The 21,364-nt window shown below is 50.4% G+C and overlaps 2 protein-coding genes across 4 annotated transcripts in view; one reads left to right on the top strand and one right to left on the bottom strand.

Moving 5' to 3' along the window:
- The first annotated feature begins 6,196 nt into the window (after positions 1–6,196).
- PRR29 (proline rich 29) lies at positions 6,197–10,103 on the top strand. Its single transcript, XM_030843199.2, has 9 exons — positions 6,197–6,256; positions 6,551–6,626; positions 6,809–6,915; positions 8,620–8,849; positions 9,011–9,081; positions 9,275–9,299; positions 9,583–9,709; positions 9,753–9,855; positions 9,973–10,103. The coding sequence occupies exons 1-9, from the start codon at positions 6,197–6,199 to the stop codon at positions 10,101–10,103; spliced, it is 930 nt and encodes a 309-aa protein (XP_030699059.2).
- Positions 9,093–21,364, bottom strand: part of ICAM2 (intercellular adhesion molecule 2) — a 31,936-nt gene continuing 19,664 nt past the window's right edge. For 2 of the 3 annotated variants that reach the window (XM_060290351.1, XM_030843196.2), the window contains exons 2-5: positions 14,656–14,760; positions 12,658–12,924; positions 11,194–11,514; positions 9,093–10,521 (exon numbers count right to left, since the gene is read on the bottom strand). In XM_060290351.1, coding sequence (XP_060146334.1) covers positions 10,343–10,521; positions 11,194–11,514; positions 12,658–12,924; positions 14,656–14,716 — 828 coding nt within the window. In that variant the 5' untranslated portion in view covers positions 14,717–14,760 and the 3' untranslated portion in view covers positions 9,093–10,342. The remainder of the gene's footprint in view (positions 10,522–11,193; positions 11,515–12,657; positions 12,925–14,655; positions 14,761–21,364) is intronic. The other variant, XM_030843197.2, reaches the window with a different exon arrangement.

Here is a 21,364-nt window from a genome sequence, read left to right as displayed (position 1 = left end):
TGCACACTCATGGCTGCGCTCCCCCCATCACACTCACACACGCTCAGCCATACACGTAAACCACCACCCTTCATACAGTCACACAAACGCTTCCACTGCGTGTCACACCCATTCACACACAGGCCTGCGGCTCACACGTACAGACTCGCTCCCACGCTCACGTCAGGCTCGTGCACATATGTGTATAATTACACGCATATAGCCATACGCGCTCTCCTGCCCAGATGAGCACAGATGCCGCGTATCACAGACATTATACTTGTATCAAGTGTGTACACACACCACAGTCACGCCCATGCATTCTTGCATTTCATGCATGTTACTTGCATCCATGCGGTTGTCTGTGCCCATGTAACATGCTTCCATTCACATGTACACAGGGCCACCTATATGTACCTATGGTCACTAGATTTTTATCAAGTAGATGCCTACCTATATACCCACACCCACATCTCACACACACACGCCCATCCCCCGCCACACACAGCTGTTCAGCTGTACCACACAGCAGTCTTGAGGGTCATTTCTCCACCACCACTCCCCCACCCCTCTGGCTAGACATCTGTCCCTCAGAGGCTGGGGAAGGGGGTGTGGTAGGGGGAGGGATGAGGTTATTTAGCCCCCCTCCCCCACCTTCCACTCTGGGACTGGGGTGACCCCTAGTGGAGGTGTTGAGAAATGACCCATCTCTGCTCGCTCACCAGCGCCTGCCCCGGCAGACGAGAGACTCCCTGGGTGAATCCAGAGTAACTGTCCCCCAGAGATTCCCCCAGTCTCCCATACCCATCTCTGCCACCATCTTTTCTGGCAGCCAGAGCTCCGTCTGAGCCGAGCCCAGCCCGCAGTGACCTCTGAGAGGGGCACAGGGAAGCCCCGGGGAGTGGTCACCCTCCATCCTGGGAGTGGGCCCGATGACGCCTCTCCTCCCAGTAGCTCTCTGTGGATCCAGCCTCAGCATTGTCGAGCCCTTCCTTGTGGGCCAGGCCTGGCTGTGGTCTGAGAAGTTCCTGCTGTGCCCGGACTTCGCCCATCTCCACCCAGTGAATCACTCACACCCTCGGAGGCATGTCTTCTAGACCAAAGAGGGAGCCTTGGTGTTTTCTCTGCAAGGTTCTTTATCCTGCTTTGCTCACTGACCTGACAGACATTTTCCACATAGTTGTATTGCTAATGTAATCCAGTGTCTGCTGGCCCCTGTCTCTTCTTTGCTTCTTCTGGCATTCAGAGAAAAGCAAACCTTTTATCTCATGTCCTTCCCAAGTTGTCTCCCTAAAGCTGTTCCCCAGGGTCCCCCTCATCACTCCCAGCCCTGCTGCAGCTCCAGTTTGCTTTGCTGCTGGCCACTGTCTGGAATTCCTGGTCAGTGTTCCCTGGATAGCACACGGCTCCCTGTCTGTGGGCACTGGAGGGGAGACGGTGGGATGCAGCTGTCATTCCCAATTATGGCTCTGCCCTTTCAGTCACTGCTTTGCCCCTGCCCAAAGCTCTATGGAGTAAGACTTTCTTTAATGAGGAATTGAAGTTATTGAAGGGAATTACAGTATATGAGGGGGCAGGGCTGCTGCATTTGGTTGTATGAGTTGTGCACTGCACAATTCTGGGCACCGATTCCATTTGCAGTCATTGTAGATTAGTATATTTAAGATGATAATTTTCTAGCAGATGGTAGCAAATTATCTAGAGGAAGGGGCTAATTTTTCTAATTTGCACAAGGTGCCATTTGGATTAAGGATGGGGATGATGGGAAAACAAAAGCTGTGTGTTAAATACGACTTTTAACCACAACCCGAGTGGAATGAATATCTCTCTCTTGATAACAATATTCCTCCTTGCTTTGGGGAACTGCTTCCCTACTCCAAATATGTGATTCTGGTGGGGCTCCTGATTACAGGACAGCCACCTTGCCCCAGCCACAGATATGGACATTGTCACCTAGGTCTGGCCAATCCTCTTGGCCACAGTGGTTGGTCCAAAAGCTGGATATGTGACTCAAGTGGGGCCAATCATAGTCCTTCCTGGGGATTTCTATGTATTGATTCAAAAGAAAGATCATCTCTCCCTCTGTGGGATTCTCTAAGTTTGTCTAGAGTAACTGAAGTACATCTGAAGGTGCCTGCGGTGTGTCTCTCATGAGTGGAAAAGTCTGTCTGTAGGAAGAGGGAACACCATGCAGAGAGGGGGAGATGAAGGAGAGGGAGAGAAGGATGGAGAAAGACCTGAAGACACCTGAGTCAGTTAAACTATAAACGAACTCCATCACTGTCCTCCCTTCCCCCAAAAGTCCCTTTTCTTTAAGCTGGTTTAGGTTGAATTTTGGTCATCCACAAGCCAAAGAATCCTGCAACATAAAATCACATTTCAGAAAATCTCATCCTGACCCACAGGACTTGGCTTCGTCACACCCTGTCCCAGCCCCACCCGCTGGCCTGAGCAGCCAGTTTCTTCCCTGAGTCATTCAGTCCAGGGTGACTTTCTGGGAGCTTCAGCAAGGAGGGGAGGGTTCTGGACTCCATGCCATAGCTCCATTCTGATGGGGTGGGACCTTGAAACTGGGTCCCCACCACATGGCATCCCATTGGTGTGATCTATGTGTTTATAAGTCCCCAAAGTATCACCAGGGGCCTTTTGGATAAAACCCCACACACACATCTCACAAGGATAACCATGATTTGTAGAAATAGTATAGTCAGAGCCTCCAAGCAGAAAAATGGAATTTCTTTATTGTTATAATTTCAAGGATTCTCCCCACAAACCCAGTTAGTCATGAAATGCTGCAAAGCAGTATTTAGCACCTCTCTTTCAACCCTCATATTCTAACTCCTTCCAATTTGTGCCTTTTTAGGAAATGGGTCAAAAAAAAGAGACTGCTACTGGGTCAGTCTCTCTCTGCTCAGCACTTCCTCATCTGTACCACACAGACATTTCCCCTTGAATTCTTTTTTTTTTTTTTACTACTTATTTATTTGGCTGTGCTGGCTCTTAGTTGCAGCAAGCAGGATCTTCGTTGTGGCATATGGGATCTTTTAGTTGAATCTTTAGTTGTGGCATGCAGGCTCTTAGTTGTGGCATGCGGGCTCTAGTTCCCTGACCAGGGATCGAACCCAGGCTCCCTGCACTGGGAGCGTGGAGTCTTAACCGCTGGACCACCAGGGAAGTCCCTCCCCTTGAATTCTTAGAAGGACCCTTTTCTCTGCATTTCCATCTAAGGAGGAGAGGAGGGAGCCCTTTTTCCCCTTCCATGGTTTTTAATGCCTGCAAACTCTTCCTTGGAGTGAATTACTTTCATTTACATAACCATTTTCCTATTATGGGACATTGGGTAACGTTCAGCTTTCAACTCTTAAAAGTAACACTGCAACGAACACATACGAGTAGAAATCTTTTCCCATGTCTAGTTTATTTCCAGGAATAGATTTACCAAGGCAACAGGGAGGATTTTCGGTACATATTGTTTTGGGACACTAAAACAAACAAACAAAAAACCCAAAACAAAAAACTGAAGATGCAAATGAGTCCCCACTGAGAAGAATGGAAAGAGATTAGGTGGAGTGTTCAACACCCCAAAGAAAATAATAGTAGGCAGGACAAGTAGCCAGAAAGGCACCTCCTCCACTGTTGGACTGAAGTTAGATCTGTAAGCAAAATAGCGCTGCCAGATAAGTGTGTGGTTTTCCCATTATTCAAAGGACAAATGCTTCAATTTCCTTTGACACCTCTAATTGGGTACCAGAAGCCAGGTAGTTTTTATCTCAACCCTGTCTTCCAAAATACAAGTAAGTCTCATGTAAGGTTAACATGCAATCTTATATCTGAGGTATTGAAATGATCACCTCTTCCTGCCTCTTTCCTACAGCCACCTCCAGCCTGCTCTGAGCTTCCTTTACAGGGAAGGAAGGTGGCCTCTTTGCTGGCCTCCCTGCCTCCAGCCTTTGCCTCAGTTTAATCCATGGACCATTATACTCCCAGGCGAATGTACTTCAATGTCGACTTCGGTATTTCACGTCGTTGAACACAAATTTATCAGAGAGCTGCTAGAATAGCTTTTCCCAGGAGTTAGCAGCAGCCTGGGCAGCAGAAATGGTGAAAGTGGGAGACTGGTGTCTTAAGTTTGGATTCCCCCAAAAGTAGAGCCTGAGACAAGGATTTGGCAGCAAGAAGTTTATTTGGCAGGAGATCCCAGGAAGCACTGTGAAGGTGTGGAGAACTGGGGAGGCTGGCGGGTATGGGCAGCCCTGACAGCTTCTCTATAATTGCCCCTCTCTCTCCCTCCCTCCCTCCCTCCTTCCCTCTCTTTCTCCCCCGCCCCCCACAGATGCACATAAATACATATAATTTTTAAAACAAAAATAAGATCTTACTATGCTTTCTGATTGTTTTGCTTGACTCTCTTGGACATCATTCCACATCAGTAGATCTGTTCTATACCAAAATTGTCAATGGCGGAATAGTATTCCATTGGGAGGACACATCCCATCAGACATTTGTTCTTTCTAATTCTGGTTGACATAAAGATATGACAAACAAGATAAATCTTTCTAAAATGTGGTTGTGCACACATCGTCCCCTTATTTCTCTCCTGCTCAAAACCCACCAAGAGCTTCCCATTACCCACGTGGCAAAGCCTCACTTCTATAACTTGGCCTTTGAGTCTGTTCTGTGTCTGCCTGGAACTTCCCTCTGCCCAGATCCCCTACCCTAGCCAGGCAGTTTGAGCCACTGGATCTCTACAGGCCCTGTCCATTCCCGCATCTGCACCTTTGCTCTGGCTGTGTTCCCAGCCTGGGCTGCCCTCTCCCTCTCACACTGCTTGGCCCCATCCCCAGGATCTCTACCTCCTTCAGAACTCCACCCTTCAGTGACCGAGTTTTCTCTTTTTCATGATCCCTTCTTGTATGGTTCACTCGGAGGGCACTTTGCACAGTCTTGTATCTTTGCTCTCCTTTCAGGGGAGTATTTCACTTCCCAACAACGCTGGAACCAGCGAGGATACACTATTGTGTCTACAGTGCTCAGAAGGGCACCTCACACACACAGGCACCTCCTGGGTCAAAGTTTGCTGATGGTGAGCATAAGGGCTGGTTTCATCTTTCTCCCTGGAATGAGGGTGGAGATGGAAAGACGCGCCTCTGTGTCCTTCCCACTCACTGCGGGCCTGTGACCACAGTGCCCGATCTCAGCTTGATGACGGCTGTCAAGGCCATAAGACCCGCGGGGACAGCTAATGCCCACAGTCCCCACCTCCTGGAGACAGGGGTGAAGGTACAAAGGAGGAGGTGGGAATGGTCTTTCTGGCTCTAGACACCAGGACTTCTGGGAAGGGGAGCTGAACAGGAGTGGAGGGTGGGGGAAGGCAACTCTGGGGTGCTAATCCCAGCTTCCTGTCTGGATTTTCTTCGACGGCTGCTCAGGGCCTATCTTAGGATGGTCACAGCTGCCGAAATAGATCTCTCCCTTCACCTGTTCTTAAGCAAAGAAGACCTCGATAACTTCCTGTTGAAAGAACGCAAGCGTTGGTAATTTTTCCGGGACGAAGGGCACTGATGTTAAACTCCCCAGACTTTGCCACCTCTTTGGAGCAGTGGCTCCCCTTGACCAGGAACCGGGGAGCAAACAGGGGCCAGCCTTTTCCGTGAACCTGGTTGGTGTTTCCTTCCTTGGTGGCCTCCAGAAACCACTCTTGGCCCGCAGGACAGCCCTCTGATTCAGAGCGACAGGGAGCAAATCCTTTGCCCTCCTCACTCACCTGCCCCTTGCCCCCAAGCCTGCTCCAACAGAATTCTCTACTCCTAACTCATCACCCTAGTCAGTTGGGCACTGGGCCCCAAAAACCAAGTGTCCGAGTTGGGGCGGGCCTCCCCAGCCACTCACGCATTCACTCAACAAACTCGGCCCCCCCAGGCTCCGTGCCGGGGATGCCCAAGGGTGCGAGGTACAGCGAGGGATGAGCCGCGATGCCCAGGCAGCCACGGCGCGGGGGTTTGGATGTGGACATCTGGGAGAGAGTTGGGCCTCCGGGGGTGGGGGTGAGGGTCCTCGGGACCCGTCGTCCCTAGAGGTGGAGAGAGAAGAGCAGGAGGCGGCGACAAAGGGCGAACGCCCCAGGCACCGGAACGCTGGCGGGACCTGCGCATGCGTAGGAGGAGACTTTGGCGTCGCCCAGCGTCGTCAAGGTAACCCTGATCCGCAGCAGCTGGCCATGGCCTCGGGGACTGGAGGGAGCTGGGGTCATCCCCCAGCACAGACTGCAGCCTCGACGGTGAAGGCTGAGTCGGGGACCAGAGCCTGCCTTTACCTGGAAGGCCTTGGGGGCGGGGTGGAGGGGTGGGCTGACTTGGGGAGCTGTCCCTGGAGGGTCTGAACCCTGGAGGAGTGGGGGTGGGTGAGGAGAGCGACCCCAGCCAGAGAGGAAGAGACTTGACAGGGAGGCCATGGGGCCGCGGAGGGGAGAAGCTCCTGCGAGGTTAGGGAAGCGACTCAAAGGCGTGGGGAGCGAGGAGGGGGTCCCCATCCCTTCCCCACCTAGTCTGACTGAGTCTCCCCCTCCCCCCAGCCCTGGGTGACCATTCCGCAGCCCCTCCTGTGGGCCATCCCACCTCCGTCCCCACGGCCGGGCCGCGTGAAGGAAGGTGAGACTCCGGGATCTCCCCACTTTGTACCCCACTCTGCCCGGCACATTCTCTGGGCGTCCTTGCTGCACCCCCTCCTTCCCCCGCCCTCCCCCCGAAGCTGGAGTTGGGGAAAAGGCCCTGGGGTCGGGGCAAGAGCAGGGGGGGTTCTGGCGCGGGCCTGCTGAACTCCCGTCCCCTAGACCTGCTGGAACTGATGATGCTGCAGAACGCGCAGATGCACCAGCTGCTTCTGAGTGGCCAGGTGGCAGCGGTGCTCAACCCAGGGCTTGCCTGGTCCCGCCCGCAGGTGCGTGGGCGGGAGGTGGGGGAGTGGGGGTGGGCTACCAGGGCTGCCCACCTGCAGGGCCAGAGGTGGGCATCCATTTAGGGTTCCCCCCACCTTGAGAAAAAGGAGCAGGCAGCAGGGGAGCCAGAAGCCAGCCCTCATCTACCTGGCTAGGTCTGTTCGGCATCTGTTATGTGCCAGGCCCCCGTGTCAGCCTCCATGGAGTGGAGGTAGCGGGTCCCCACATCCAGACCACTCGGGTCTTGTTTTCAAGGTTTCCCTGCAGTGAATCCCCCATTGGACTGCAGACCAGGAGGGCAGGCACCATCGTACCCTGGGCCTGCAGCGTGCCTGATACTTATTAGGGGTTCAGTTGCTGTTTGTTGAACAAGTGAATGAATAAATGAATGACTATGAATACAAGGCAACTTTGGCTGTGACGGCCACAAAGTGTGAGGGCCACCTGGTTGGGGCACGAGGAGCGTCTCCTTGGAGGAGCAAGCGGCCTTAGAACCAGCCCTTGAAAGCCAGGCAGGATTCTGATGTTTGGAGGAGGTGAGGGGTGTGTCCACCATCTAGGTGGGCAGGGGCAGAATCAGGAGACAGAATGGAGGAAACCCTGTGTATATGTGTGGGGGGGGGGGTGGTGGAGGGGGGAGGGGATGGGTGCATGGGAGGGGAGGAGCTCTAAGGCTGAGCCTTATTCAGCCAGCAGTGGGCAGCCTGAGAGGTCTGGAGGGGTGACAGCCGGGTGGTGAGAGGATGCCTGTCAGCTTGGAGGGAGCGGACAGAGATTCATGGAGGGGCCGGTCAGAGGAGTCGAGGCAGAGGGAGACCCTCAGGAGCTGCTGCCACCCCTTCACCCCCAGGCCCTCAGGGGGCCCTTGGGAGGAGCGCCCTACCTCAACAAGTGGGGCACAAGTGGGTCCAGGGACTGGGGCTTGAGACAGGCTGGGACCTGGGACCCTTTGCTGCAGTGCTGCAGTGCTTGCACCTGGACAAACGTCTCTTCGAGCTGCAGACTACAAAGGAAATGAGACTAAAAATAATGGCACGCATGCGCAGGTGGGGCAATTATGAACAATAAGATACAAAAAGGCCACCAATCAGCTGCCACTTCTGAGGTGCAAAAGTAGGGTACTGAGCATGATTCCTGCACACAGCGCCACCAAGAGGGTGGGCGGACCACCTAAGCCTCCCCTCCAGCCCAACCCGCCAATCAGTCCCTCCCCTCTCCCCGTTTAAGGAACCAGCCCACTCTCCTTGGGGAGTGAGCGGGGGCACCTCTCTCTTGTTCTCACTCCCTTGTGCAGCGTGAGTCCCAGTGAATTCCCAGCCTGAATTCCTTGGCTGGCTTCTTATCAATTTCTATTGATTAAAGAGTCCAAGAACCCTGTCCATAACCCCGTATCCTGAGGCCAGGGGCAGCTTGCTGGACTCCTGGCCCCAGCTCTGGAGTCATACCTGGATTCCTCCAGTCCCTGCTTGGCCTTATTAGCTGGGTGACCTTAGAAAAGTTACTTAACCTCCAAGCCTCAGTTTTTCCCATCCGCAAAATAAGGAATAAATGTCTCCAAAGAGCCTTGCTTGTGTGTAGTAAATGCCCAATAAACAGTAGCTGTTTTGTGCTGGGTATCTGGAGAAATAATTTAGAGGAATGGAGGAGTGGCGGCTGGGAGAGCATGATCCTGTATCATCTCCCCTCCCCTCTTGTACAATCCCCAGGTCTACCTGGAGGGTCAACAGGAGGCGGCGTATGAAGAGGAGGAGGAGACCGAAGCCCAGGAGGAGGGGCCTTTGGTGTTCCACCACCACTACCTGCCCTGCCTGATGCCTGCTCTGGGCCCCCTGCTCTCCTGGCCGGCCCCTCTCCTTTCCCCTCCCCTACCTCAGCCCTGCTTGCAGCACTTGGCCAGGGTTCAGCACTACCCTTCTACCTCTGGGAAAAGGGGGACGTAAGTGAGGCCAGGGTCTGGGTGCTGCCCGGGCCCTGCTCTGGGGCTGGGCTGGAAGAGCTGGCCAGGGGTCAGGCTGGAGTGGGGAAACTTGTAGGTGAAATTCCAGAGGCTAGCCTGGGGCCTCTGACGGGGCTCTTTCTTTTCTCTCCCCGTCCCAGGAGAGCCGTGCCCCCGCCTCCACCCCCCAGCGCCACAGGGACTGTGGGTGTGGATGTACCCCCAGCTTCAGGTAGGGGCCAGGTGGGTGGGCAGTGGGGCCCAGGCCTGGCGGTGGATCAGAAGGCCAGGAAGGCCATGCGCCCTGTGGGGCTGAGGGCCCCTACTGTCATGGCCGCAGACAACCGGCCTATCCCGTTCCAGTTTCCTCCTTGGGCTCCACTGAGGCAGGAGGGAGTCACGATGAGGGTGCTGTCTCCCCCCAGACTACTATGATGCCGAGAGCCTACCGTGAGGACAGACGTCAGCCCCAGGACCCATGCCAGCTGCATCGCAGAGCTGGAAATAGCCCTGGAGCCCCTGTGTGCCCCGCTAGTGCTTTTCTAACCCTGAACCTATGTCTGGCAGCCCTTCTTACACCCTCAGCCCCAACTAGGCCCTCTCCCCGAGGTCAGTCAGTCCCCTCTCTACCCCACGGAGACCTTGAACCAGCCTGATCTCTGCTTCAGGGTGAGAGCCCGTTAGAGCAGTGTCCAGGCCCTGGCGGTCACATAACAGCCCAACCCTGTCCCAGTGATTGCTGCCTGGGCTGGCAGAGGCCTGGGAACCAGAGCCCTCCCTCGACCTCCACTCCCTCACCCCCCACCCCGGGGATGGCCAGCGCTGCGGCGTCTCGGGTTGGCCCAATAACCGAGCAGGAGGTAAGAGGCGAGGACAGCGTTTGTTGTCCGTGGCTCTCTGCAGGCCCAGAGTGATGGGGGAGGCCTGGCTGAGGAGATCCTGAAGCTGAGCCCTTGGGGCCCCCATGCTTACCCCTGGAAGCTAGCTCTGTTGACAGAAAGGAAAGGTCAGAGCCATGCCCTGCTCTGACACAGAGGGCCTGCGGTCCCAGAGGGCCACGTGGGAACAGAGTGTCTCTCTGCCCCTCTGGGCCATGGTGCATCTCCCCACCCACCCTCAGTAGGAATGAGTCGCTCAGTGTCCGATGAGGGTGGGCGTCTGGTGCCTGGGCTGGTCAGCATGGGGGTGCCCCAGGGCCTGGGCTCCCCGGGGCTCTGGAAGTCCCCCGTGAAGGAGAGGGTGGAGGGAGGCTGAGGGGACATTTGGAGACCGAAGTCCGGCTGGGCCTGGTGGCTCCCTTCCTGACCATTCCCAGGAGGAGACACTGAGGCACAGGGTTAAGTCCAGGTGTTTGTATTCAGACTAGGAAAGGGAGGGTCCCTGACGTCCTCTGCTGCTGGTCGTGGTCCTTCAGCCAGGGCTGAACCACAGCCCTAAGGAGCCATGCTGAGTCCCAGTGGCCGCCGTGCTGGTGGCCATGCCGCTCACGTAGGCTATGCCCGGTAGGCCCACCTCAGCCTCCTCCAGGCAGCTTGCACCCCGTAGGTACCTGTCCGTCTCTGGTGCCACTGCTGCCCAAAGACAAAGCACAGCAGGACAGATGTCACAAACAAGAAGAGCAGCACTGACACGACCGTGATGATGGCCACCACCTGGTTGTCTTGTGCGGGCTCTGGGGAGGGAGAGGGCAGTGGTCTTAGAAGTCCTCTGGCCCCAGGTACCAGGGCCAGAGGGGGAGTAGAGGTCCATCCATCACCCCCCCACCCCTCGTCCTTCTGCAGTCACCCTGTGTTGCAGAGGTGAGTGGCAACTGGTATATCAACTAGAGGAAAGGGGGGCCGGGGTCCAGGCCACCAGCTGGGCCTCTGTGAGACCGTGAGGGCGGATGTCCCCCTGCCGCCAGCTCCTGGCACCAGCACGTGGTTGCTGGACACCACAGCCTGGACAGTGGCGTGGTCCAGGCTGAGCCCCTCCTTGGGCAGAGCTGAGGGAGCTTCTACCAAACTCTCAGAAGACAGAAAACATCTAGGTCATCTAGAGTCACAGAACAGCAGGGCTCCAGGGGATCTTAAGGGTCAGTCAGGCTACACTTGTCATTGCAGAGAGGGGCCAAGGCCAGAGAGAGGAGCTTGACTTGGTTAAGGTCACCCAGCTTGTTAATGGCCAAGCAGCTAGCTGGGGTCCAAGCTGGCAACTTGGAGAGAGCTCCAGGGAACTCCTGGGATCAAGTTCCTGGGTGCCTCCCCCTGAGCTGGCAGAGAGTGGGGCAGAGGTGTTTTCCTCCCACGAGGGGCTGAAAGTGAACGCCCTCTCCTTCCCTCCTCCTCCGGGGGCTCCCCCTCACCATAGACGTCGAGCGCCTGGGGATCTGAGACGCTGTGAATGAGGTCCCCGCCGCGAGAGCGCAGGTCCATCTCGGCCCGGCAGGAGAAGTTGTGGCGGTCGTCTTCCCGGTGAGCCGTGGTGTTGTGGGTGACCATGGCCTCTTGGGGGGAAGGTGTTGTCCCCACAAAGGTCTGGCTGTATACGATCTCACTGCCATGGAGCAGGGTGACAGTGAGACCTTCGAGGGGTGCCACAGAGGGCACCCTGCACTGGATGGTGAATGACCTCCCTACAGCCACTAAAGTGGGCCATAACTTCAGCAGCACTTGCTTTGGAGGGTCTGAAGGAAAGAAGGAAGCAAGGTCTGGTCAGGATGGGGGTGCAGTTCCAGCAGGCTCCACCCAGCCAGGACCATCCCCGTCACCACAGTGTTCTCAGGAAGTGGGCTGGGGCCTGGCTGCTCTAAAGTGTAAAAAGAGGAAGGAGGAAGCAGTTCAGGGTGAAGCATGTACTGGGTGGTTGTTTTATGGACATGAATTCTGGAATGGACAAGAATGGAGGTAGCCTGGTGTCTACAAAGAAAAGGTCCAGAATCTGTACAGTCAACTAGAAAGATATAAAAGTTTTGGACCTGTCTCCGTCCTCTCCAAAAATTAAATACAAATTTCAAAAATTAAATGGTTGGACAATTATGCTGAGAGAGACTTAGAAGGGAGTACTCATTGGAACTGGATCATGAGCTGTGAGATTCTTCACTTCAGAGGCGGAGGCCGGAGTCAGACCTGCCTTGGCTCTTCAGGATCGGGCTCTGAGCTACCTCTAGCCCTTAGCTATTAAACTCGGTGGTACCCTGGGTTCCTTTTTGAACTAGAATGCCTTGCCCCCATTACCCCAGGATAATATGTTAGGTATAGGACATCTTTCTATTCATCTGATCCACTGATGACAGTTTCGAGCGATACCCTCGGTGCCAAGCTGTTGAGAGAATCCCAGTCTCTCCAGGGTCTCCATGGCCTCTGGGCAGGTGTGTGTGTGATGGTCACACATTCGCCAAGGGCCCTCAGGGGGAGATAAAACCACGCCTCAGCCTTCTCTCCGGGAGGCCAGTGGGCTACTGCAGAGTGTCCCAGCCCTCCTGATGGGGCCCCCACTGCTTGTCATGGGGCGCAGGGTGTTCTGGTGATGGGGTGCTACCAAGCTAGGAGGAGACTGTAGCACGGCATGGGAAACAACTTTTAGATTTGTCTAAACCTTGCTTGAATTGTCCTCCTCTGAGCAAACCTCAAAACGAGGGTTGCCAACAGGCTCAAGGAGGCCAGAGGAGGGTGTGAGAAGATTCTGAGCCCATGGACTGGGTCCAGGAGCCCAGGGAAGTGGGGGCCATAACGAGAGCACCCAGCAGCAGTAACAGAGCAGCTCTGCGTGCGTTCGGTAGACACAGGCTCTGGCCTAGGGGAGCAGGGCCCCGCGGTGCTGCACTCACGGAACACACTGATGTTCAGGCTCTTGGACTCCTGCTTCCCGGAGCAAGTGAAATGGCAAATGACATCTGTGTCCTGGGAGATGTTGAAGACCTCAAACAGCTTCCACTGATCCTGTTCCTCCAGGAGAGTCTTGTGTAGGGTGGTCTCCAGACCACCGGTGTTGGGCTGGGTACAGGTGGTACTACAGTTAATCACCTGAGACTCCCCGGACTCCACCATCAGCTGCTCTGGCCACATGCGTACCTCGAATGCCTCCTCGCCAGACCCTGGAAGACCAGAAACACTAGGCAGGAGAAGTCCCTGCTGCCCTGCCCAGTGGAGCTGCCCGCAGCGGGCAGTCTGATGAGGGGTAGAGGTCCCCTCTGCTCCTCTCCCCTTGTTCAGACCTTATCGCCTTGGGTCTAGACCACAGAGACTGTGACCCCCCTGCAGCTGTCTCCCTGCCTCTAGTTGCTGTTCCTCCAGCTCGTCGCCTCCAGATTAGTCTTTCTCATGCACGTCTTCTATCTCCATGGAGAGGGATCTTATTCGACCTACGAGGCCCAGCCCAAATGTCCCCTCCTTCACGAAGGCCTCTCTGAAATGGAGGTGGACTGTGTCCTCTGAGCCCCCATGGCCATGGGTTCGACTCTTCCCTCCCTCCTTTCCTCTCTTCTTTGCAAACCCTTTTTGAACACCGGCTGTGTGCCAGGCACTGTTCTAGGCTCTGGGGATCCAGCAGGGACCAAAGCAGACCAAACCCTGCCCTTGCGGCGGTCGCATTGCAGTGAAGGAGACAGACAATAATAAACAAGTGAACTAGCCAGCTTGTCAGTTGGTGGTAAACGCCTAGGAAAGGAAATAGGGAGTGGGGTGGGGTTGCCGTGTTAAATCGTGTAGTCAGCACAGGCCTCACGGAAACACCGACATTTGAGCAAAGAATGAAGGAGGTCGGGGTGGTGGTGGTGGGGAGCCCAGCAGGCAGGTATCTGTGGGGGGAGGGAACCGCCAGCGCAGAGACCCTGGGTGGGGAGGAGACCAGATGGCTGGAGCTCAGCGAGGAGGAAGGAGGGGGAGGCGAGGTCAGGAAGGTCATGGGACCACCTTGCAAAGGACTCATATTCATGCTGGCTCTCCCTGGGACATTCTGGAGCTTCTAGAAGGCAAGGCCCAGATTTCGCATATTTCCCTTTGTGCTCAGCACAATACCCTGTGTGTGGCACAGAGCCAAGAAATGTTTCGGGCACGAAGCACTTCAGGCCTTCGGCGCTCGCCTCCCACTCGGTGAAGACCAGAAGGTCCTTGATCCCAGCCAGCTGGGCCCGTCCTGTGTCCTGTGCTCCTGCCACACCCATAGACCCTCCACTTAGCCCTCAGCTAGTGGCATATAATGAAGGGGCAAAAGAGGGGCTTTGCAGGGAGAGAGAGCTGGATTTGAAACCTGAGTTTGCCAGGTACCAGCTGTGTGGCCTTGGGCAAAGTGCTTTCTCTCTCTGAGCCCCAGTTTCTCCATCTGTCAAATGGGCTAGTAATCCCTTTCCTGCAGGGTTGTCGTGAAAGCACCTGGCAGGTTGTCCAAAACAGAGTGCTCAGCCCACAGAGGCATTTTCCTTCACGGTCCCCTGGACCTCCTGGAAGGGGCTTCGTTTTCGCTTTCATGGTCACCACAAGGTGATGCCCTCTGCTGCCCTCTGCTGACCCCTGGGCCACCACTGAAGACTAGCTGGGGCGTGCCCTCACCTGCCCTTGAACCCCAGCCTCCCTTCACCTCTCCATTTAGTCTCCACAGCCTGCCACATCCACACACCATGAAGTTATGGGGTCTGGTTCCCAAAAGGCCAGGACCCCTACCCGCTGCCCAGGGTCATGGGGAAGCCAGGCTGGCACAGCATCCTGTACCCATGGTGGACGGCCTCTGTGTTCAAAGCCTCAGCGACTTCAGGACCGGGACCCCCTTCCCTGCCTGAAGGGGAGGGGGTCCTGGCTGGCACGCGCCCCGTCAGGAACCCCAGGCTCACCTGTGCAGCAGAGCAGGGCGAGGAAGGCCGAGAGCAGTCCCCAGCCACCAAAAGGGGACATCTCGAGTGGCGTCCACGGGCTCTCAGGGAACAGCCGAGAACCGCCTGGAGAGAGATGGAGGGCGCAGGTCAGGGAGTGGTGGCCTGGAGCCGCAGCCGGAACCCCCAGCCTTCTGTGAGCTGATGACCACATTTCCTCTCGTTATCTGAGTGGTCTTGGGGAGGCCACGTGGAAGGCTGGCTCCCAGGGTCCCAGGTCTCTAAGAAGCCAAGCAGAGGAAGCTGGGAAGCAGCTGATAAGCCAGGCAGATGGGGGGAGCGCCGGGGCCACACGTGTGTGTGAGTGATGTGTGTGCACACGGGATTCCCGTGCGCTGTGTGTACACACAGGACAGCGCTGCCTACAAGCCTCAGATCTGGGGAGCCCCAAACCCCACAGGACACACTGTGGGAGTCCCCTCTGCGTAGGGATTTTCCAAGTTGGAAATAGGGTTTAGGAGGCAATAGCTGGATGTTTACCTCCTTCCTCTGCCCCCTACCCTCCCCTGCTCTTAGATTTCTGGTGATACACACTGTCCCTGGGCACTTTCTTCTCTTTTTTTCTTCAGCTAAACGTGATTTCAGATTACTAAGAGAAGGAGGAAGGAAAAGGAAGCTAGCATTTAATTGACACCTATTCTTTTCTAGGGACTAAGTTAAGGTTTTAATACATTATCTCATTTAACTATCACACCAAATCTACACATTTTGATTGTGCATCTGAGGAACCTGGGGCTCAGGTGAATTAGGTGATAGAACTGAGGTGAGAATTTAGGAATGATGAGGAGTTGGTTGGATGATCAGTGGTTGTCAGGGATTAAAGGGAGGGAGGGATGAACAGGCAGAGCACAGAGGATTTTTAGGACAGGGAAACTACTCTGTATGATACTACAGTGGTGCATGTGTGTCATTATACATTTGTCCAAACCCATAGAATGTACAACACCAAGAGTGAACCCTAATGTAAACTATGGACTGTGGGCGATGATGTGTCCATGCAGGTTCATCAGTCATAACAAATGTCCCACTCTGGTGGGGGGGGTGGGGGGTGTTGGTAATGGGGGAGGCTGTGCGCGCGTGGGGACAGGAGGTTTGTGGGAAATCTCTACCTTCCCCTAAGTTTTGCTGTGAACCTAAAACTGCTCTTAGGAAGAAAAAGTCTACCAAAAAAAAAAAAAAAAAGCAGCTCAAACACACTACCTTGAAGGCAACCTTCTGGGTTAGAGTTCTTACCGACTATGGATTGCTGTTGAAAATGCAGGCTCTTAAACTCAGTTCTTAGCAGGGTTTAGTGGAAGTCATGTACTCAGTCATGCCTAAATTCTCATCTCAGATTCGGTTTTTAAAATATTTAAACAGAAAACCCAGTTCCACATTGTTTACAAGACACATGTAATGATTAAGAGTATGGAATGGTTGAAAGTCAAAGAATGGAAAAAGATATACCAGGCAAAAGCTAACCAAAAGAAAGCCAGAAAAGGTCTATTCGTATCAGACAAAGAGGACTTTTAAGACAAAAATATTGATATTTATTAGGGATAGAGTGAGTACCTAGATCAAAGGGTCAGTTCATCAGGAAATTATAATAGTTCTAAACTTGTAAGCACTTAGTTTGAAGGAACTACAAAGAGATAAAACCATCATCACAGCAAGAAATTTTAATACAATGTCTCTCAATTATGAATAATGAAGCGGACAAAAAAATCAGTAAATGAATGGAAGAGCTGAAACATACAATGTAAAAGCTTGATCTGCACCTATAGAGAATACAAATTCATCAAAAAGATAAGTTTTAAGACCCCTATATATTTGGTAATTTAAAAACATACTCATCCATGGGTCAAAGAAAAAATCATAAATGACACATTTTAAAATTCTTAGATTTGAGTCATAATGAAAATATCATAGATTATAATTAGTTAGATGCATCAAAAGTGGTACTTAAAGGGAAATTTATAATCTTGAATGCTTGTATTAGAAAAGTATATGAAATAAGTATCCAATTTAAGTAAGAAGTCAAGAAGTTATAAAAAGAACAACAAAGTAAACCCAAAAGTAAACTCAGAAGAGAATAATAAAGAACAGAAATCAATAAAATAGAAAACAAAGATATGGTAGACAGGATCAATAAAACCAAAAGTTAGTTCCTTGAAAAAACCAGTAGAACAGGCAAATCTCTGCTGGAATTTACTTATAAACAAAGGAAATCACAAATAAACATTATTAGGAATAAAAATAACTACATAACTACAAGATTAAAAAGAAGACTATACAAATGAACAATCTAACCTTACTCCTAAAGGAACTAGAAAAAGAAGAACAAAACCCAAAGTTAGTAGAAGGTAAGAAATAATAAAGATCAGAGTAGAAATAAATGAAATAGAGACTAAAAGCAAACAAACAAACAAAAAACAATAGGAAAGATCAGTGAAACTAAGAGCTGGTTCTTCAAAAAGATAAACAAAATTGATAAACCTTTAGCCAAACTCATCAGAACCAAAAGAGAAGTTACAAAAACACCTCAGACATAAAAAGGGTCTTAAAAGATTACTGTGAACAATTATAAACCAATACAATGGACAACCTAGAAGAAATGGATAAATTCCTAGAAACGTTCAATCTCCCAAGACTGAATCAGGAAGAAATAGAAAATATGAACAGACTTATTACCAGTAATGTAACTGAACCAGTAATAATAATTTTTAAAATCCCAATAAACAAAACCATAAAATTCCTAGAAGAAAACATAGGCGGCATGCTCTTTGGCATCGGTCTTAGCAATAATTTTTGGATATGTCTCCTCGGGCAAGGGAAGCAAAAATAAACAAATACGTCAAATTAAAAAGCTTTTGCACAATGAAGGAAACTATCAACAAAACAAAAAGGCAGCCTGCTAAATGGGAGAAGATATTTGCAGATGTTATATCCAATTAGGGGTTAATAGCCAAAATATACAAAGAATCATACAACTCAACATAAAAAAAAAAAACCCTATTAAAAAATGGGCAGAGGGGACTTTCCTGGTGGTCCAGTTGTTGAGACTCCACACTCCCAATGCAGGGGGCCCAGGTTCAATCCCTGATCAGAGAACTAGATCCCACATGCCACAACTAAAGATCCTGCATACCGCAACTATGACCTGGCGCAACCAAATTAATTAATTAATTAAAAAAAAAAACGGGCAGAGAACCTGAAGAGACATTTTTCCAAAGAAGATATACAGATGGCCAACAGACATGAAAAGATGCTCAACATCACTAATCATCAGGGAAATGCAAATCAAAAACACAATGAGATATCACCTCACACCTGTCAGAATGGCTGTCATCAAAAAGAAAACAAATAAAAAGCATTGGCAAGGATGTGGAGAAAAGGGAACTCTTGTGTACTGTTGGTGGTGTTCACTGATAGATGCATGGATAAAGATGTGGTTGGTATATCTATACAATGGAGTATTATTCAGCCATAAAAAATGAAATCTTGCCATTAGCGAAACATGGATGGATCTAGAGGGTATTATGCTAAATGAAGTGAGTCAGACAGAGAAAGACAAATACTGTATGATCTCACTTATATGTGGAATCTGAAAAAAAACCAAATGGGAATTCCCTGGCAGTCCAGCGGTTAGGGTTCTGAGCTTTCACTGCCAAGGGTGTGGGTTCAGTCCCTGGTCGGGGAACTAAGATCCTGCAAGCTGCGTGGCATGGCAAATAAAAAACAAAAATTACACCAACATAATAAAGGCCATATATGACAAACCCACAGCAAGCATCATACTCAATGGTGAAAAACTGAAAGCATTTCCACTAGGATCAGGAACAAGACAAGGACGTCCACTCTTGCAACTCTTATTCAACATAGTTTTGGAAGTCCTAGCCACAGCAATCAGAGAAGAAAAGAAATAAAAGGAATACAAATTGGAAAAGAAGAAGTAAAACTGTCACTCTTTGCTGATGACATGATACTATATATAGAAAATCCTAAAGATGCCATCAGAAAACTACTAGAACTAATCAATGAGTTTGGTAAGGTTGCAGGATACAAAATTAATGAACAGAAATCTCTGGCATTCCTATACACCAACAATGAAATATCAGAAAGAGAAATTAAGGAAACACTCCAATTTACCATTGCAACAAAAAGAATAAAATACCTAGGAATAAACTTGCCTAAGGAGGCGAAACACTTATACTCAGAAAACTATAAAACACTGATGAAAGAAATCAAAGATGACATAAACAGATGAAGAAATATACCATGTTCTTGGATTGGAAGAAGCAATATTGTGAAAATGACTATACTACACAAAGCAATCTACAGATTCAATGCAATCCCTTTCAAACTACCAATGGCATTCTTCACAGAATTAGAATAAAAGATCTTAAAATTTGTATGGAAACACAAAAGACCCTCAATAGCCAAAACAATCTTGGGAAAGAAAAACGGAGTTGGAGGAATCAGACTCCCTGGCTCCAAACTATACCACAAAGCTACAGTAATCAAGACAGTATGGTACTGGCACAAAAACAGAAATATAGATCAATGGTACAGGATAGAATGCCCAGAGATAAACCCACACACCTATGGGCACCTAATTTACAACAAAGGAGGCAAAACCATACAATGGAGAAAAGACAGCCTCTTCAATAAGTGGTGCTGGGAAAACTGGACAGCTACAGGTAAAAGAATGAAATTAGAACACTACTTAACACTCTACACAAAAATAAACTCCAAATGGATTAAAGACTTAAATGTAAGACCAGACACTGTAAAACTTTTAAAGGAAAACATAGGAAAGACACTCTTTGATATAAACCACTAGATCTTTTTTGACCCACCTCCTAGAGGAACAGAAATAAAAACAAAAATAAACAAATGGGACTTAATTAAACTTAAAAAGTTTTGCTTTTAAGCAAAAAGCAAAGGAAACCGTAAACAAGACAAAAAGACAACCCTCAGAATGGGAGAAAATATTTGCAAATGAAACAACAGACAAAGGATTAATCTCCAAAATATATAAACAGCTCATAGAGCTCAATATAAAAAGCACAAACAATCCAGTTAAAAAATGGGCAGAAGACCTAAATAGACATTTCACTAAGGAAGACATACAGATGGCCAAGAGGCACAGGAAAAGATGCTCTACATCACTAATTATTAGAGCAATGCAAATCAAAACTACAATGAGGTATCACCTCACGCCGATCAGAATGGCCATTATCAAAAAAGCTAGAAACAATAAATACTGGAAAGGGTGGGGTGAAAAGGGAACCCTCCTACACTGTTGGTGGGAATGTAAATTGATACAACCACTATGCAAAACAGTATGGAGGTTCCTTAAAAAACTTAAAATAGAACTATCATATGACCCAGCAATCCCACTGCTGGGTATATAACCTGAGAAAACCATAATTCGGAAAGAGACATGCACCACAGTGTTCATTGCAGCATTATTTACAATAGCCAGAACATGGAACCAACCTAGATGTCCATCAACAGATGAATGGATGAAGAAGACGTGGCACATATATACAATGGAATATTACTCAGCCATACAAAGAAACGAAATTGAGTTATTTGTAGTGAGGTGGATGGACCTAGAGTCTGTCATACAGAGTGAAGTAAGTCAGAAGGAGAAAAACAAATACCGTATGGTAGTACATATATATGGAATCTAAAAAAATGGTACTGATGAACCTAGTTGCAGGGCAGGAATAAAGAGGTAGACATAGAGAATGGACTTGATGACATGGGGTGGGAGGGCGAAGCTGGGGTGAAGTGAGAGTAGCATCGACATATATACGCTACCGAATATAAAATAGTTGGCTGGTGGGAAGCAGCAGCATAGCACAAGGAGATCAGCTCGGTGCTCTGCGACCATCTGGAGGGGTGGGATAGGGAGGATGGGAGGGAGGCTCAAGAGGGAGGGGATATGGGGACATGTGTATGCATATGGCTGATTCACTTCGTTGTGCAACAGAAACTAACACGGTATTGTGAAGCAATTATACTCCAATAAAGGTCTATTAAAAAATAAAATAAAAAACAAAACAAATAAAACCAAACAAAAAACAGGCTCATAGATACAGAGAACAAATGGGTGGTTACCAGAGAGAAAGGGGTGGAGAGGGGTACAAAATAGGCGAATGGGATTAAGAGGTACAAAACTCCAGTTACAAAATGAGCCACAGGGATGTAACACACACTATAAGGAATATGGCCAATAATATTGTAATAACTCCATATGGGGACAGATGATTAACAGACTTATCGTGATTATTTCATAATGTATGCAAATGCCAAACCACTACGTAGAACACCTGAAGCTTACATAATATTGTACATTATACTTCAATTAAAAAAATTAAAATAATGTTATAATTCAAAAAAGAAGAAGCCTATACAAATTCATAGAAACAGGGCTTCCCTGGTGGCGCAGTGGTTGAGAGTCCGCCTGCCAATGCAGGGGACGCGGGTTCGTGCCCCGGTCCGGGAAGATCCCACATGCCGCGGAGCGGCTGGGCCCGTGAGCCATGGCCGCTGAGCCTGCACGTCCGGAGCCTGTGCTCCGCAACGGGAGAGGCCCCCCGTACCACAAAAAAAAAAAAAAAAAAAAAAAAATTCATAGAAACAAAGTAGAACTGTGGTTGCCAGGGCCTGGGGCCAGGGG

This window comes from Globicephala melas, chromosome 20 (assembly GCF_963455315.2).
Source record: "Globicephala melas chromosome 20, mGloMel1.2, whole genome shotgun sequence".
Taxonomy (NCBI): Eukaryota; Metazoa; Chordata; class Mammalia; order Artiodactyla; family Delphinidae; genus Globicephala; species Globicephala melas.
The sequence above is the reverse complement of the archived record's forward strand: the minus strand, read 5'-3'. Positions and strand labels throughout refer to the sequence as shown.

What these genes read in the sequence shown, in the direction of transcription:
- PRR29 (XM_030843199.2), top strand. Translation starts at nt 6,197, where the DNA reads ATGGCCTCGGGGACTGGAGGGAGCTGGGGTCATCCCCCAGCACAGACT. An exon ending in GGATGTACCCCCAGCTTCAG is followed by an intron (nt 9,082 to 9,274) that starts GTAGGGGCCAGG and finishes GTCTCCCCCCAG; the next exon opens with ACTACTATGATGCCGAGAGC. An exon ending in TATGATGCCGAGAGCCTACC is followed by an intron (nt 9,300 to 9,582) that starts GTGAGGACAGAC and finishes ACCCTGTCCCAG; the next exon opens with TGATTGCTGCCTGGGCTGGC.